This window comes from Oncorhynchus clarkii, unplaced genomic scaffold (assembly GCF_045791955.1).
Source record: "Oncorhynchus clarkii lewisi isolate Uvic-CL-2024 unplaced genomic scaffold, UVic_Ocla_1.0 unplaced_contig_544_pilon_pilon, whole genome shotgun sequence".
Classification (NCBI taxonomy): Eukaryota; Metazoa; Chordata; class Actinopteri; order Salmoniformes; family Salmonidae; genus Oncorhynchus; species Oncorhynchus clarkii.
The window spans coordinates 200652-219788 of record NW_027260840.1 but is presented as its reverse complement, the minus strand read 5'-3'; the positions used below and the strand labels follow the sequence as shown (position 1 = coordinate 219788).

General features: G+C 44.8%; 1 protein-coding gene across 1 annotated transcript; it reads right to left on the bottom strand.

The window, feature by feature from the left end:
* Positions 1-569: 569 nt before the first annotated feature.
* LOC139401888 (transcription factor AP-4-like) lies at positions 570-18239 on the bottom strand. Its single transcript, XM_071145890.1, has 7 exons — positions 17969-18239; positions 15712-15919; positions 8510-8608; positions 7974-8162; positions 3470-3568; positions 1688-1855; positions 570-1389 (listed from the first exon to the last, which is right to left on the bottom strand). The coding sequence occupies exons 1-7, from the start codon at positions 18055-18057 to the stop codon at positions 1237-1239; spliced, it is 1005 nt and encodes a 334-aa protein (XP_071001991.1). The 5' UTR covers positions 18058-18239; the 3' UTR covers positions 570-1236.
* Positions 18240-19137: the final 898 nt, after the last annotated feature.

The following is a 19137-nucleotide window of genomic DNA, read 5'->3' as shown; positions in this document are numbered from 1 at the left end:
ACAATATCAAACAGAGGCCTGTCCCAAATACAGGGCTTTCCTAACCCCGGACACAACCCACCTAATTACAGCGTGGAGCTGGATACACCAGCCTACCCTGTGTACAACAGCAAAAACACACAAAGGGTTTTAAAACTCAAGACGTACCCATCGATTAGCTTATTCAACAAGCTAGATGGCAAAATGTCAGAAGCAACACACGAAAGGGTGAATCGCTGTTACAGGTTTTCATCTGTACTACTAATTAGGGGAGAGTGTCACCTATATAAATGTCTACTGGGAACCCAGCCCAGTAAAAAGTGTGATGGCACAGAAAGAGAGAACCGGAAGTGCACTCCTCCTCTTTCCATAGTAAGCTTAGCTTTAGCTTTGTCTCCTAACAGCACCACTGAAATGAACAGACCTCTAGCTGCGTCAATATGGTCACGTTTCAGTTCAATCCCTGTGATTTATCGACCAGAGACCCCGAGCACAACACAAGATCAAAATGAAAACCTGTAACGCAAACTCTTACAAATTCGTTGTAAAGTACAACAGAAAAACGACAACATTTTCTCTTACTAGGGAGCCAAAAGGTGTGTTGGAACTGATTCAGAATGAGTCTTTGAATGCTCAGTGTCTCATTGCTCAGGGGACATTCCCCTGGGCAGAAATATGGTGAAGAGATACAGGAAGTAGAGGATTTCTTGTAGAAATGATCTCTAGTATGGGGGGTGTGGGGTCACCTGGGACGGCTGTGCTGCTGGTTGGGGTACACCTGTCCTGTCCAGGCGTGCTCTCCTGCTCGCTGGGCAGAAGTTGCTTAGTTTGTTTTGGAGAAGGTGAGAAAGAGTCTCCATTGGACAACTGAGCCAAGGGACCGGGCTGGACCTGGGTGTGACACTTCCATCCTCAGGCAGCCCTCTGGAGGAGCTAGACCCAGAGAGGGAGTGGGTTTAATGGGTGTTTCGTGACCGATTGGAAGGCTGTTGGCCGCTTGAGCTATGTTGAACTGTCAGGTCAACTCATCACCTTTCTACTGATGTTTTTTTTCCGGTTTGAGAAAAAGCAAGAAAGCAGAAAAGGGAGACAGAAAGAAGTGTGTATGTGTAATTATCCAGTTACAGTAGACTATCCTAGTTCAGTGTGTGTGTGAGTCTGATCCGTCTATCCAACCTAATAAATGGCCATATAATCAGAGTATTGTGGGTGTTGTACAGGGCCCCCTCTCGTGGCCCCTGTGTGTGATGGGAGGCCTCAGGGCAGTGAGCAGTCCTCTGGCCACTCGCTGTCGGACGCCGTGTCGGACCCCGCTGTGTCTGTGAGGGCGCGTCCCTGGGTGACGATCACCGCCCGGCGCTGTTCCTCCTCCCCCACCCTCTCCTGGATGCTCTCAATGTGCTGGATTGCCTGGAGATGGAGGGAGGGAGAGACAGATATGGAGGGAAGCAGAGAGTGAGTGAAAAACAGCAGTGGCAGACGCAGTGACTACACCACCATCTGGTGTTCACATGTGGAAATGCACTGACAATTGCCACTTTTTATGGACACTTTCCATAGAACTACCAAGTGTTTTACAAACTGACAGAAGAAAAATCTATCTGCAACATACCAAAGATAACAGTTGCATAAATTCAGAGAGCGCAGTTTTTTCTCCCTGGGTTTGATACAACTACAATTTCTCCACTAGTGTTCTTCTTTGGCTCACCTGCACAATGGTGTCCAGGTTCTGGCGAGACGTGGAGGCTGTGTTGATGACAGAGGCCGGGCCCATGGTTACCACGGTGACGTGATGGGGAGGTGGGGCTGGTGCGGGGGCTGGGACGATGACCGTGGGGTGGTGGGTGGGGGCGGGGGACGACCTGGGGGCCAGCACCTGGAGGGACAGGAGGATGAAGAGGTCACACAGATATACATTGCGCATGTTAGAAATTGACTACAGTAGTCAGACTACACAGAATTACAAATCACCTTGCATCCCAAATAACTACAGTGTATTCAGACCCTTTGACTTTTTCCACATTTCTGTTATGTTAAAGCCGTGTTCTAAAAGTGATTACATTGCCCCCCCCCCCCCCCCCCCTACACATAATACCCCACAATGACAAAGAAAAAACAGTAAAGGGTAAATAGTTATGTAAATATAATATTTCAGTTGTTTATTTTGAATACATTTGCTAAAATGTCTAAAAACCTTTTTCGTTATGTCCATATTGGATATTGTGTGTAGATTGATGAGTAAAATAATACATTTTATCCATTTTAGAATAAGGCTGTAACTTAACAAAATGTGGAAACGGTCAAGGGGTCTGAATACTTTCTGAATGCACTGTATTCATGGGATCAAGATGAGTGATTCTGCACCTCTCCTTGCCCAAACCGATCCCCGAAAACACACTGGTTGACACTCGCACTCAGTGAAAAGTGAATTTTTAGAAAGAGCAAGACATTTGGTTCAGTCATCCTAAAACGCCACATGATGACTAACAACAGATTATATCCCAGCGTTATTATTTAATAACATGAAAATACACCAGCAGACTCATCTTCCCAACAACCCTTTCCTAGGGGCTTCTGCTGCCCTCTGGTGAACAACAATACAACTACCATACACCTTACTATGTTCCTCTCCAGCCTGAGTGACACTGTCATCATGCTGTTCCCTATTCAACCTGAGATGCCCCCGTGAGGGAGGGAGAGACCGTCACCGCAGAGACGGGATTTCTAGGGCCATATAAAATGAACAAAATGCATCAGTGATTCGTATTTTCCTTCCAATAGCACAGGAACGCCCGTCTGTGTGCGCACGTTTGTCTACCACTTCGTGTAGCCGCTAGTGGTGATGCTAATGTCATGACAACCGTCTTCTGGTAGATAGAAATGGTTCCCAAAAACCTTGGGAACCATAAAAAGTGGCCTATATTATGATTATTTGCATCAATCGAGGGGACGTCTGTTTTGTAACTCTGCCATCAAATGAGCGCTACAGAGACATTGCTACCCAAACAACAGTCTCTAGCTGGTGTGCAGCTCAATTAAAGGGTAACTACAACCCAAAATCAACCTTTCTTTTTCCACACCTCAAAAGTTGTCTCCTGGTGTAAGTATTATTGTGGACTTACAACATCCAGTTGTGTAGTTTTTCTATAAAAAAATGTGTGATTTTGAAAGCAAAACAGAATCAGGAAAAAGCAATAACAACAAAAATATGGGACTAGAATGATTCCCGGGCTCTCAAGGATGTGACTGAAACGTAGTGATCTGTGCGCCAGTAATGGAGAGTCGGCTGTAAATGTGTCAGAGCTGTTGACCGCGGTAAACCTTGAGCTCAGCTATATGTTACTCTCAGACGGGTACTGTGTTGATGCGTTTCCACTGTGGCGATTTAGAGTCTTCCTGACGCCTCTGGAGACAATAATGTATGTCACATCAGTAGTGTGTGTGTTGATATGCGAGTGTGATTGTATGTCTCTCAGTCTCTTTCTCTCACCTGTGGGCTGTGGGCTGGGGTGCTGGCTCTCTCCTGCTGCTCGGAGTGAGTTCCTAACACATGTTCAGGCTGAGTACCACCAACCACAACACAGCAGACCTGAGTGGTTAACAGAGGTAGGACTCAGACTGGAGACAATAACACGGCCATTACTGAATATGCACCGTCATATCTATTATCTCTGCGCAACATTGCTAATGAGTATGGTCATTAAAGCCATGGATTGGTCTTTATATACTGAACATAAATATAAACGCAACATGCAACAATTACAAAGACTTTATTGAGTATAAGGAAATCAGTCAACTGAGATAAATTAATTAGGCCCTAATTTATGGATTTCACATGATTGGGGATACAGATATAAATCTGTTGGGGGAAAAAGAAGGGGCTTGGATCAGAAATGCAGCGTGACACATCTCCTTGCTCAGGCAGTTGATTGTGGCCTATGGAATGTTGCCCCACTCCTCTACAATGGCTGTGCGAAGTTGCTAGATATTGGCGGGAATTGGAACATGCTGTCGTACACGTCCACCCAGAGCATCCCAAACATGCTCAATGGGTGACACATCTGGTGAGTATGAGGTGAGTATGCGGGCCATAGAAGAACTGGCACAGTTTCAGCTTCCAGGAATTGTGTACAGATCCTTGGGACATGAGGCTGTGTACTATCATGCTAAAACATGAGGTGCATTTTATAGGCCTTCCCAATGGTACTATGCATTGGCATTCAAATAGACTGAATTTGACAGCCTACCGGAGATGTTGGCGATGCAAGCACACTGATAAAGCCTGTCCGTGTAGGCTACCAGTAGCATTAATCTCACCCTGTCCATGTAGGCTACCAGTAGCATTAATCTCACCCTGTCCGTGTAGGCTACCAGTAGCATTAATCTCACCCTGTCCATGTAGGCTACCAGTAGCATTAATCTCACCCTGTCCATGTAGGCTACCAGTAGCATTAATCTCACCCTGTCCATGTAGGCTACCAGTAGCATTAATCTCACCCTGTCCATGTAGGCTACCAGTAGCATTAATCTCACCCTGTCCATGTAGGCTAACAGTAGCACTAATCTCACCCTGTCCGTGTAGGCTACCAGTAGCATTAATCTCACCCTGTCCGTGTAGGCTACCAGTAGCATTAATCGCACCCTGTCCACGTAGACTACCAGTAGCATTAATCTCACCCTGTCCATGTAGGCTAACAGTAGCATTAATCTCACCCTGTCCGTGTAGGCTACCAGTAGCATTAATCTCACCCTGTCCATGTAGGCTACCAGTAGCATTAATCTCACCCTGTCCATGTAGGCTAACAGTAGCACTAATCTCACCCTGTCCGTGTAGGCTACCAGTAGCATTAATCTCACCCTGTCCGTGTAGGCTACCAGTAGCATTAATCGCACCCTGTCCACGTAGACTACCAGTAGCATTAATCTCACCCTGTCCATGTAGGCTAACAGTAGCATTAATCTCACCCTGTCCGTGTAGGCTACCAGTAGCATTAATCTCACCCTGTCCATGTAGGCTACCAGTAGCATTAATCTCACCCTGTCCATGTAGGCTACCAGTAGCATTAATCTCACCCTGTCCATGTAGGCTACCAGTAGCATTAATCTCACCCTGTCCATGTAGGCTACCAGTAGCATTAATCTCTCCCTGTCCATGTAGGCTACCAGTAGCATTAATCTCTCCCTGTCCATGTAGGCTACCAGTAGCATTAATCTCACCCTGTCCGTGTAGACTACCAGTAGCATTAATCTCACCCTGTCCATGTAGGCGACCAGTAGCATTATCTCACCCTGTCCATGTAGGCTAACAGTAGCATTAATCTCACCCTGTCCGTGTAGGCTACCAGTAGCATTAATCTCTCCCTGTCCATGAAGGCTACCAGTAGCATTAATCTCACCCTGTCCATGTAGGCTAACAGTAGCATTAATCTCACCCTGTCCATGTAGGCTAACAGTAGCATTAATCTCACCCTGTCCGTGTAGGCTACCAGTAGCATTAATCTCACCCTGTCCGTGTAGGCTACCAGTAGCATTAATCTCACCCTGTCATGGTAGGCTACCAGTAGCATTAATCTAACCCTGTCCATGTAGACTACCCGTAGCATTAATCTCACCCTGTCCATGTAGACTACCAGTAACATTAATCTCACCCTGCCCATGTAGGCTACCAGTAGCATTAATCTCACCCTGTCCATGTAGGCTAACAATAACATTAATCTTACCCTGTCCGTGTAGACTACCAGTAGCATTAATCTCACCCTGTCCATGTAGACTACCAGTAGCACTAATCTCACCCTGTCCATGTAGGCTACCAGTAGCATTAATCTCACCCTCGCTATGTAGGCTAACAGTAGCATTAATCTCACCCTCGCCATTTTGGACACCGATTATGGCCAATTACATTGCACTCAAGAGGACACTGCGTGACAGGCTGACTACCTGTTACGTGAGTGCAGCAAGAAGCCAAGGTAAGTTGCTCGCTAGCATTAAACGTATCTTATAAAATACAATCAATCTTAACATAGTCACTAGTTAACTACACATGGTTGATGATATTACTAGTTTATCTAGCTTGTCCTGCGTTGCATCTAATCGATGCGGTGCCTGTTAATTTATCATCGAATCACAGCCTACTTCACCAAATGGGTGATGATTTAACAAGCGCATTCGCGAAAAAAGCACTGTCGTTGCACCAATGTGTACCTAACCATAAATATCAATGCCTTCCTTAAAATCAATACACAAGTATATATTTTTAAACCTGCATATTTAGTTAATATTGCCTGCTAACATGAATTTCATTTTAACTAGAGAAATTGTGTCACTTCTCTTGCGTTCCATGCAAGCAGAGTCCGGGTTTATGCAGCAGTTTGGGCCGCCTGGCTCGTTGCGAACTGTGTGAAGTCCATTTATTCCTAGCAAAGACCATAATTAACTAGCCAGAATTGTAAATAATTATGACATAACATTGAAGATTGTACAATGTAACAGCAATATTTAGACTTAGGGATGCCAAATTAACATGAATTTCATTTGAACTAGGGAGATTGTGTCACTTCTCTTGTGAAGTCCATTTATTCCTAACAAAGACCATAATTAACTTGCCAGAATTGTAACAGCAATATTTAGACTTAGGGATGCCAGAGAACACCAAGATTGGCAAATTCACCACTGGCGCCCTGTGCTCTTCACAGATGAAAGCAGGTTCACACTGAGCACATGTGACAGACGTGACAGTCTGGAGACGCCGTGGAGAACGTTCTGCTGCCTGCAACATCCTCCAGCATGACCGGTTTGGCGATGGGTCAGTCATGGTGTGGGGTGGCATTTCTTTTCATGGTGTGGGGTGGCATTCCTCCATGTGCTCGTCAGAGGTAGCCTGACTGCCATTAGGTACCGAGATGAGATCCTCAGACACCTTGTGAGACCATATGCTGGTGCGGTTGGCCCTGGGTTCCTCCTAATGCAAGACAATGCTAGACCTCATGTGGCTGGAGTGTGTCAGCAGTTCCTGCAAGAGGAAGGCATTGGTGCTATGGACTGGCCCGCCCGTTCCCCAGACCTGAATCCAATTGAGCACATCTGGGACATCATGTCTCGCTCCATCCACCAACGCCACGTTGCACCACAGACTGTCCAGGAGTTGGCGGATGCTTTAGTCCAGGTTGAGGAGGAGATCCCTCAGGAGACCATCCGCCACCTCATCAGGAGCATGCCCAGGCGTTGTAGGGAGGTCATACAGGCACGTGGAGGACACACACACTACGGAGCCTCATTTTGACTTGTTTTAAGGACATTACATCAAAGTTGGATCAGCCTGTAGTGTGGTTTTCCACTTTAATTTTGAGTGTGACTCCAAATCCATACCTCCATGGGTTGATAAATTTGATATCCATTGATAATTTTTGTGTGATTTTGTTGTCAGCACATTCAACTATGTAAAGAAAAAGTATTTAATAAGAATATTTCATTAATTCAGATCTAGGATGTGTTATTTTAGTGTTCCCTTTATTTTTTTGAGCAGTGTATATATACAAATCGGCTGATTAATCAGTATCGGCTTTTTTGGTCCTCCAATATCGGTATCGGCGTTGAAAAATCATAGTCGGTCGACCTCTAGTTTTGTGTCATGTTTTTCAAACGAGAAAGCAACAACAAAAACCTGTTTCCTTTGTCATGGAACGCCAAGTTGAAGTCAATATGCTGTTGACCTCAACAAACTGGCCCAACACCCGTCCATTGAAACGCTGGGAAACTCTCACAAAAATGGATCATAAATAAAAATCATTGGATAATTATATTGGAGCAGGAGAGTTTATAAATAGCCTATTTTCAGGGACTTTTTAATGACCAAATTGAGGAAACGACTGATTTTCAACTCAAGGTTTTCCAGTACTTGATTTTCTGAGCTCCAAATTCAAGTACTTCAATCACTTCAAACAAACACGCTGTGCAAACCCTGAATACGGAGGTTCCTGGTGTGTCTCTGTTCCTACCTCCTCCTGTCTCAAATGCTCCTCCAGCATCATGCGGACAGAGCGCTCCTTGTCCAGCTGCTGTCTCAGCTCCACCATCTCCCTCCGCAGGTCATCCGTCTTCTCCTCCTCCAAAATGTCTGGGGAACCGATCCCTTCATCCTTCTCCTCCGCCCCGCGCCTCCTCTTTGGGGAGGAGCCGCTGAACTCCTGTTGGAGCAAGAGAGGGAGGGAGAGTAAGTCATGGAGGACTAAGATAGGGTTGATTTGGACTACGACGGGTGAGTCCTTCCATTGTGTTTGATGAACAGTCTATGAACTAAGGAATGGACACAGGAAAGTAAACTGAATTTTAAGAGCTGAGAATAGTAGAACATTTCTCATCTACTGAGGCCAGAACAAAACAAAGTAATGATTCTGAGCACAGTAGTGTGTCTAAAGAGCCACGTGCTGGAAGGAACAACTGCGAATCTAAACTTAATGGGGGGGGGGGGGGGGGGGGGGGGGGGGGGGGGGGGGGGTTGTAGTAGTGACACCAAATGATGACGGTGTCTCACCTGAATGAAGCGTTTGAGCTGGCTGTTCTGTTGCAGTAGCCGTGTCTTCTCCTGCTCCAGAGCGAAGATGTACTCTGCTGTCTGCTGCAAGATGGCCGCCTGTAGAGGAGTGAAAACTGTTATAACTACGACAAAATGTTACATAGCAGTAACAAGAGCCTCTTGGCTGGTGCTGTAGCAGCAACAAGAGCCTCTTGACTGGTGCTGTAGCAGCAACTAGAACCTCTTGGCTGGTGCTGTAGCAGCAACTAGAACCTCTTGGCTGGTGCTGTAGCAGCAACAAGAGCCTCTTGACTGGTGCTGTAGCAGCAAATAGAACCTCTTGACTGGTGCTGTAGCAGCAACAAGAGCCTCTTGACTGGTGCTGTAGCAGCAAATAGAACCTCTTGACTGGTGCTGTAGTAGCAACAAGAACCTCTTAACTGGTGCTGTAGCAGCAACAAGAGCCTCTTGGCTGGTGCTGTAGCAGCAACAAGAGCCTCTTGACTGGTGCTGTAGCAGCAAATAGAACCTCTTGACTGGTGCTGTAGCAGCAAATAGAACCTCTTGACTGGTGCTGTAGCAGCAACAAGAGCCTCTTGACTGGTGCTGTAGCAGCAAATAGAACCTCTTGACTGGTGCTGTAGTAGCAACAAGAACCTCTTAACTGGTGCTGTAGCATCAACAAGAGCTTCTTGACTGGTGCTGTAGCAGCAACTAGAACCTCTTGGCTGGTGCTGTAGCAGCAACTAGAACCTCTTGGCTGGTGCTGTAGCAGCAACAAGAACCTCTTGACTGGTGCTGTAGCAGCAACTAGAACCTCTTGGCTGGTGCTGTAGCAGCAAATAGAACCTCTTGACTGGTGCTGTAGCAGCAAATAGAACCTCTTGACTGGTGCTGTAGCAGCAACAAGAGCCTCTTGACTGGTGCTGTAGCAGCAAATAGAACCTCTTGACTGGTGCTGTAGCAGCAACAAGAACCTCTTGACTAGTGCTGTAGCAGCAACTAAAGCCTCTTGACTGGTGCTGTAGCAGCAAATAGAACCTCTTGACTGGTGCTGTAGCAGCAAATAGAACCTCTTGACTGGTGCTGTAGCAGCAAATAGAACCTCTTGACTGGTGCTGTAGCAGCAACAAGAGCCTCTTGACTGGTGCTGTAGCAGCAAATAGAACCTCTTGACTGGTGCTGTAGTAGCAACAAGAACCTCTTAACTGGTGCTGTAGCAGCAACTAGAACCTCTTGACTGGTGCTGTAGCAGCAACAAGAGCCTCTTTACTGGTGCTGTAGGAGCAACAAGAGCCTGTACAACTTCAAAGGGAAGACTTGTCTATCAACCCATCAGTAGGTGTTACAGGTCTGCTTGAAAGTTAGTGAGCCCCTTGTTCAATTACAGATGTGTTTAGTTTTTACCATCAAATCTTCATTTAATCAGAACCAGTCTGTTTGATCTGACATAACAGGTTTATATTTACCAAAACCATATGTTGGTGTAGAGGAAATGATGCTTGTAGTAGAAAAACAACATTAAAAAGGAATTAGTGCAGGTGCAAAAATAAGAGAACCACAAGTTAAAGGTTAAATCAAGTAGGTATGTAGAATCAGGTGGGTAAAATAATTTGGTACCAAATGACCCAATCAAAGGAGAGATCGTTAGGTAAGCGTTTGGGCGGGACTCTGACAAATAGAGATAAGAAACCTGGTCAGTTTGGTGTTACCCAACCAGGTGAAGGCAAAGCACGCCACGCTGAGAGGAAAGGAGATCTCAGAGGACATCAGGACGTGGGTATTGAGAGCACATCAGTCGGGGGAAGGTTATAAAATCATCTCAAAAAGACGTGAGCTCCATCAGTCCACTGTTTACAAATGGAGAGCATTTAACATCACAGCAACTCGGCCTTGAAGTGGACGCCCTTCCAAAATATCCCCAAGAGCCACAAGAACAATAATAAATCTGGTAAAAACCAACCCAAATATAACATCTAGAGATTTGCAGAACTCCCTTGCTGCATCTCAGGTAAATGTGCCTGCTTCAACAATAAGAAGAACACTGAATCCAAATGCCATTCATGGGAGGGTTGCTAGGAAGGAAGAAGCCTCTGCTGTCAAAAAAGAACCAAACTGCCCGTCTTAACTTTGCCAGAGACCACCTGGATAAACCTGAAGGTTTCTGGAAGTCTATTCTCTGGACCGATGAGTCACAATCAACACTGCTATGTTTGGCGAAAACCCAACACTGTCTACCACCAAAATAACCTTATCCAAACGTCAAGCATGGTGATGGGAATGTCAAGATCTGGGGTTATTTTTACTCCTCTGAACCGGGACGACTCCACATCACTAAGGGAACCATAAATTCTGAGGTAAACCAGGAGATTCTTGAACAGAACGTCATGCCATCAGTCAAGGAGCTAAAGCTGGGCCGAAAGTGGGTTTTCCAACAAGACAAAGATCCAAAGCTCCTGGTCTGTTACATTTATGGGGAGTCAATTAAGGAAGACATCCTCTTCTGCAAACCAGGAAAACAGTGTGTTTAAAGTACTGAATAGCTTTGTGACATCTAATGGACTTTGGTGGCTAAGATGTGTTGGTATCTGTACTGATGGAGCAAAAGCCATGACAGGGAGACACAGTGGAGTGGTAATGCGTGTGCAAGCAGTTGCTCCCGACGCCACTTGGGTACATTGCAGCATCCCCCGAGAGGCTCTTGCTGCCAAGGGAATGCCTGACAGCTTGAAAGACGTTTTGGACACTACAGTGAAAATGGTTAACTTCATTAAAGCAAGACCCCCGAACTCTTGTGTATTTTCTGCATTATGCAAAGATATGGGCAGCGACCATGTAACGCTTTTACAACATACAGAGGTGCGCTGGTTATCAAGGGGCAAAGTATTGACACTTTTTAAAATTGAGAGACGAGCTTAAAGTTTTCTTTACTGAACATAATAATCACTTGTCTGGCTGCTTGCATGATGACGAGTTTCTCACACGACTGGCCTATCTAGGTGATGTCTTTTCTCACCTGAATGATCTGAATCTAGGATTACAGGGACTCTCCGCAACTATCAATGTGCGGGAGAAAAATGACGCTATGATTAAGAAGTTGGAGATCTTCTCTGTCTGCATTAACAAGGACAACACACAGGTCTTTCCATCATTGTATGATTTTTTGTTTGCAAATGAACTCAAGCTTACGGACAATGTCAAATGTGATATAGCGAAGCACCTGAGTGAGTTGGGTGAATAATTACACAGGTACTTTCCCGAAACGGACGACACAAACAACTGGATTCGTTATCCCTTTAATGCCCTTCCTCCAGTCCACTTACTGATATCTGAACAAGAGAGCCTCATCGAAATTGCAACAAGCGGTTCTATGAAAATTTAATTTAATCAGAAGCCACTGCTAGATTTCTGGATTAGGCTGCGCTCAGAGTATCACCAAGCCAGGAGTCGCTCTGTTAAAACACTGATGTCCTTTGCAACCACATACCTATGTGAGAGTGGATTCTTGGCCCTCACTAGCATGAAAACTAAATACAGGCACAGACTGTGTGTGGAACATTATTTAAGGCTCTCTCTCTTATTACAACCCAACGTTGCAGAATTATGTGCATCCTTCAAGCACACCCTTCTCATTAACCTGCGGTGAGTTATTCACAATTTACGACGAACAAAAAATATTTTATATGTAAGATGGCCAAATAAAGAGCAAAATGATTGATTATTATTATATTATTATTTGTTCTCTGGTCCTATAAGAGTTATTTGCCACTTCCCACATTCTTATGTTTAATAAACGCATTGTATAGTGTGTGTGTGTGGCAGGCTTATTACAATGATGGAGAAAAAAAACATTTGAGAGTGTGCTGACCCTGGTGCTAAACAGCTGGAGGTTGACTGTTTGAAGGGGTATGGGACTATAAAAAGTTTGGGAACCACTGTTCTAGACTTTAACCTACTAACCCAATCTCCCTGTCTGTCTGATCTCTCTAGACTAACCTACTAACCCAATATCCCTGTCTGTCTGATCTCTCTAGACTAACCTACTAACCCAATATCCATGTCTGTCTGATCTCTCTAGACTAACCTACTAACCCAATATCCATGTCTGTCTGATCTCTCTAGACTAACCTACTAACCCAATACCCCTGTCTGTCTGATCTCTCTAGACTAACCTACTAACCCAATATCCCTGTCTGTCTGATCTCTCTAGACTAAACTACTAACCCAATATCCATGTCTGTCTGATCTCTCTAGACTAACCTACTAACCCAATACCCCTGTCTGTCTGATCTCTCTAGACTAACCTACTAACCCAATATCCCTGTCTGTCTGATCTCTCTAGACCAGGGGTGTCAAAGTCAAATGGACGGAGGGCCAAATAAAAAAATCAGCTACAAGACGAGGGCCGGACTGTTCGAATGTTCATTGAAAATTTTTTAAATGACGCATATAGTCTAGTGAACCTAATTGAACCTACTGAAAACCTAACAAATATATTACAATATGATCAGATAAATAAAGCAATATTTTCTTATGGCTCTGTCAGTAATCTTTAATTTTCAACAGACACAAAAGACAAATTTCCTTTATATAAATATCCCCATAACATGAACATTAAATGAAAGAAACCGGTATTCAAGGCACCATCAGTAGACTATATTTTCTATTTTAGCAAAAGTGGGCTAAATTTACTTCAAAGAAAAAACAATAATAGCAATTTTCTATCATCCACTCAACTGAAATATTTTTAAAATATAATTGGATTGAAATACAAAAAAATAAAGTGCAAAAATCTATTAATCAAAAACAACACTTTGTTTAAGGAGAAGTAACATGCAGTGAAAACAAATATTAAATTTTAACTTTTAAACTTGAACTGAGTAAAAACTCTAAATATGTGATTGCACAGTAATGTTCACTTGTTTGAGGTTGAGGGTGATACTTGGTGGTGTCCCATCTTTTCCACAAGTTCATCAATGTTCGGGGTAAGGCTCTGAGCTGAAGAAATCCTCAGAATTGAGTGGAGGTGTTCAGCAGTAAGTCGACTTCTGTGTGATGTTTTGTTCAGGTTCATCAAAGAAAACAGTTGTTCACACAGGTATGTGCTGCCAAACATAGACAACGTTTGAGCAGCCTGGATGCGCAGCTGGGGCATTGTGCCGGGGAGGAAACGGGCAAACTCCGCAGCACCCACTGCCGCATATTTTTCCCTCAGTGCATCATTGCATTGGAGGTCAATCAACTCCATTTGGAGGTTTGGTGGTGAGCTTTCCACGTCAACAGCAAATGGGTTACCGAGCAGTTCCAACCTGCTTTTTTGTGCTTCAAAGTCAGCAAATCGGCGTCGAAAGTCAGTGGTAAGCATACCTATTTTATCAGCCAACTGTGTGCTCGGGAACGCACTGGTAGAGAGCTTCTCTTTCATGGTCTGGCAGCTGGGAAAGTGGCTCAAATTTTCTTTCCGCATCTGCGTCTCCCACAGAGTCAGTTTGGTTTTAAATGCCTTCACTGTACTGTACATATCAGAGATGACACGATCCCGACCCTGCAGCTGCAAGTTTATTGCATTCAGATGACTCGTAATGTCACACAGAAAAGCCATTTCACACAGAAACATTTCGTCTCGGAGTTGTGTTGTGTCTTTCCCTTTGCTGTCCAAGAATAGACAAATCTCCTCACGAAGCTCGAAACATCTTTGAAGCACCTTTCCCTGGCTTAGCCATCGCACCTCTGTGTGATAAGGCAAATCACCATGCTCCGTTTCTAACTCCGTCAGAAATGCCTTGAACTGGCGGTGATTCAAACCTTTGGCTCTGATAAAGTTAACTGTGCGCGTGATGATGCTCATTACATGCTCCATTTTCAAGGCTTTACCGCACAACGCTTCCTGGTGTATGATACAATGATAAGCTGTCAGCTCACCTGTCGCGTTTTCCTCTTGCATCTTTTCCCGTATCTTCGCCACCAGTCCGCTCCTGTGTCCACACATAGCAGGTGCTCCGTCGGTTGTCAAACCCACGAGTTTTTCCCAAGGCAGCTCCATCTCATTTACACATCTTGACACCTCTTCATACAAATCATGCCCCGTAGTTGTGCCATGCATAGGACGTAAAGCCAAAAACTCCTCTGTCACGCTTAGGCTGGAGTCCACTCCGCGGATGAAAATTGACAACTGGGCAATGTCAGAAATGTCGGTGCTCTCATCCACAGCCAAGGAATATGCAATAAAATCTTTTCCCTTTTTCACAAGCTGCTCTTTTAGATTGATGGACAACTGGTCTACTCTCTCGGCAATGGTGTTTCTGCTCAGACTCACATTTAAAAAGAGTTGCCTTTTTTCTGGGCAAACTTCGTCACAAACTTTAATCATGCAGTTTTTGATGAAATCCCCCTCCGTAAATGGCCGGGCTGATTTAGCGATCTCTTCTGCCAAAATAAAACTGGCCTTGACAGCAGCCTGGCCTTGTGATTTGGCTTTTTTGAACAGAGCCTGTCGAGATTTGAGGCCTCGTTTTAATTCCTCTGCCTTTTGTAGCCTTTGTTCCATGTCCATATTCTTGTTTTTGTCCGCGTGTTTCGTTTCATAATGTCGTCTCAGATTATACTCTTTCAGTACCGCCACACTTTCTCCACACAGAAGACACACAGGTTTTCCAGCTACCTTCGTGAACATATACTCCGACTCCCACCTTGTTTGAAACCCCCGGTTCTCAGTATCCACCTTCCGTTTTGCCATTTTTGATGGGTATCTGAAAGTTAATTTTACTGTGATGCTGACGACTGCTGTGCCAATAAATATTGAAATGAAGCAGCCTACTGCTCGGTGCGTCACCTTTGCATTGTGGGAAATGTAGTATTGGTGCGTGTAAAAGATCTGCGGGCTGCCGGCTTGCTGCGGGCCGGTTCTAATAATAAATCAAGATCATCCCAGGGGCCGTAAAAAACCTTCTTGCGGGCCGGATGTGGCCCGCGGGCCTTGACTCTGACATATGTGCTCTAGACTAACCTACTAACCCAATCTCCATGTCTGTATGATCTCGCTCTCCAACTCCCTCCTATCTGACCTTGCTAAATGTTCCCCCTCCATTTCCTTGACCACAATGTGTGGTGGACCTTTCTGCCTTTATTGTGTCCTCTTATAATTTCATTAATGCATGTTGTAGTTTGCTACACGGTTTTAATTTGTTATTGTCTAATAAACAAGTCAAAGTCTGACCTACCTTGCTGAGTTTCTCTCCCTTCCTTTCCTCCCTCGGACCCACCTTGCTGAGTTTCTCCCCGTCGCTGTGGGGGATGAGCGTCTTGAGCGATTGGAAGCCGGAGTTGATGCTCTGCATGCGCCGCCGCTCGTTGCTGTTGGCGATCTCCCGGCGGATTCGCCGCTCCTGGTCGCGCGCCGTCTCGGGGGTCAGAGGAATGTTCGCCAGGCTGGGGGGGAGGAAGAGAAGAGGTCGTAAGGTTACACAATAGGGGTCAAAGGTCCACAGAGTAGATATCAAGTGAGATCTTCAAGTTGACCTCTACTGGTCAGTTTTGAATGGAGTATAAATTCAAAACATGAATGAACCTACTGTGAGCAACAGCGCAGCTATGTATGAACTATCAAAACATGCCAGAAAACAAAGCTTTGTTGAGCTTTCAAAACAGAACCATTGTGATGGTCAATTTCAATGCTAAAAATACAGTAACAACCATGTCATGTGCCATGCTTCCTACTACCATGTTGACTGTGCCTCAAGAAAACAGCATGAAAGTGCAGAACAGGCTTTGATGCTGTTTTCTTATAACACCCTAGCAGACGCTTCACGTGGCCCACTGCACAACACAATGCTGACGTTCCTGCTAGAACCCCTGGCCAAACCCCATTGTTTCAGACCTCTGAACCCACGGAACACAGCCTGTGAGAATTCCAACCATAAAAGCGTTTGTCATCCTGATTTGTTCAGCATGGCTCCCACAGAGATTCCATTTGGGATGGGAAATGTCTAATTGAACTTCCACATCCTCTGTATCTAATGGGAAGCTTTCTAGTAGCAAGGCTCTTATCAGTACTGACTCAGCTGCCTCAGAGCAAACACAGGGAACAATTGTGCAGACACAGATGGGGAGAGAGACCGTGTCTGCTGTTTCCTTACAACCCAGAAACCAGCCAGCAAACACAGCCTCTGCCAAATCACGACTGGGTGGTAGCGAATAGCGAACCCAGTCACAAATACAACCACCATAGCTTGACAGACTAGGAACAGTATATTAGATGAGTTGCTTTAAACAGGGTCCCCAAATTATAGCAACATTAACATAATAAACATTCAAGTATTATCATAATAAATACACATTTGTAAGTGAGAAATAATGTTTGATAATGTATTATGGCCAAGTGTGCACATCAAAGACTATAATTGAGTGTTGCTTGGACAATTTTATGCAAAATTACACAATTGGAAAATAGAACTACATGTCCCAGACCACGTGCGCAGACCACACTTTATCCTTCATCTCCGCCTCCCTGTCTACTAAAGGTTGCAAATGCATCGACTGGCCTTCCACTATACACACCCCCTAATTAAAAAGACCACTACTAATTTCTCAATCGGTTGCGGAATGCCTCGCGGCGACACAATCAATTTCATACGGTCCAATCTGTTTTAGAATGCATCGCGCCGCCACACTGCTGCGTTCAAAACCACTCATCAAGTCCTCCGCCATTACAACAATGCGACTGCTTCCTCTTACATGCGGCGGCATTGCTGAGCTGCGGGAGAAAAGACGCAGTGCATACGGTACTAGAGTGCACCAAAATGTGGCCAAGAATACCAGCGAAACTGTGATTTCGTTGCACAAATGCGATTACTTAAACTTTCACCGTGAATTTTACATAAATTATCCGGAAATGTTACGTTACTGGAGGGAAGACTACGACAGATCCCTCACCACTTTAGCACAAGCATGGCCGCACTACCCACAATAACTTCAGCGCGCTCCCCAACGAACTGGGCAAACAGTACACCCTAGGACGTGAACGAAACATTCATAACAAAGGTGCGACACCTTTGTTATACATGTACTACCTCTCTTGCTCATATGTAAATTAGTATACTTATCCAAAACATAACGTAACCGTTGGGAAAATATCAAAATAGCCAGGGATCTCTCGGAACAGAGCAGCAGCGTGGTGTGCATGTAACCACGTGGGGTATGTTTGTTAGCTACTAAATGTCTAGATTTAGCTAAAGTAACGGTAAAATTAAGTTACATATGAATGTACTGAATCGTCTTCTACCTAATATGAGTACTTAATCGATATTCAATAAAGGTAATTGTCTCGCTCTTTGACAGTGGGTCGTGTACAGTACACAATAACATACAGATCAAATCAAGCATGTTGCCACGCCACAGTCGCTAAATGCGCACCACCAGCAGAGATAAACAAATTGTTATCGTATACAATAAGGCGAAATAGTAAAAGTGCACACACACCTACAAAGACCCCCAATCACTTCCTTCTCCGTTTTCCTAAAATGTTGCAAGGAGGGCACCTTCTGTGCTGGTACCATGAAATACTCCATGCTTTCCTCTCCAGTTGTGTGTCCCCCGGTTCAAATGAATTAACGCACAAAATATGTTCCAGTTTCAGGTGCAAATTCCCTTGCTCATAAATCTAGAATAATTTCATAATTCGGAAAATTCCTTATGTAGTAGCAGAGCAGTCGGAGTTCTAAACGTTACTCTACTTCCAGCTGATAGGGTTCCCTCGTTGTGTGGCGCTCTCAATCTCTCTCTCTTTCCTTCTGCATGTACGTGTATGTGTGTAGTTGCAGCTGATCGGATGTCTTTCAAGGCGGGAAACAGCTGGTAGGAATCACACAGCACTACCAAAAGCCTCCTTCCGCGGACAGAGGGACTGCATCATGTAAACAAAGGATTATTTAAATCTACACTGGAGGGGGCGAGGCACGAGTCTGGTTGATTAAATGATAGCCACAAATGTAGAATTGTTTCCCATGAGTGATACCGATCACTAATGCTATATCTCGAATCCTAGTAGCCTAATCTAAATTATTATGACATTATCTATTTTGTGAGGATTTTCCACGTAAATTAGAAAAAACATTATTTTTTTTGCATGCGTCACTTAGTTATTTTAAATCTACGATGTTTTTCGAAATGTTAACGATAGAGCGGAGGAAACCAGTCTGATGTAGGGGCACTGGTCTCCTCTCACTATGAAGCGAACAAGCGGGATCAGCTGACGAGTTGGCAGGGCTCACAAAAACAGCAACAAACTGTGGGGGGCTCGAGTGGGGAGAGGAGCGAAGGGAAACAGCGCCGAGAGAAAGAGGCTGACATTGAACAGCTGAATGTGTTCACCATTTTGGGTGTAGGAGAGGAGAGTTACCTAATCGCCACTCCTGCCTTGTTGGTGCGTGCTGTGCGAGCAGAACAGAACTCGAGCCACAAAATGGGAGCAGTACCCTTGCACCCGGAAATGTGTGTAGGATAAGCGTGTGTAGCAATGTTACAATGTTGGTCAATTTCACGGCTGATCAGTCGCTGCTGCAACAATTGTTACACTTGCTGCTGTTGCTGTGTACAATGTTGCATGCCCGGCTATTACGGCGTTATAGTATAGCGCCATCTTTCTCCCA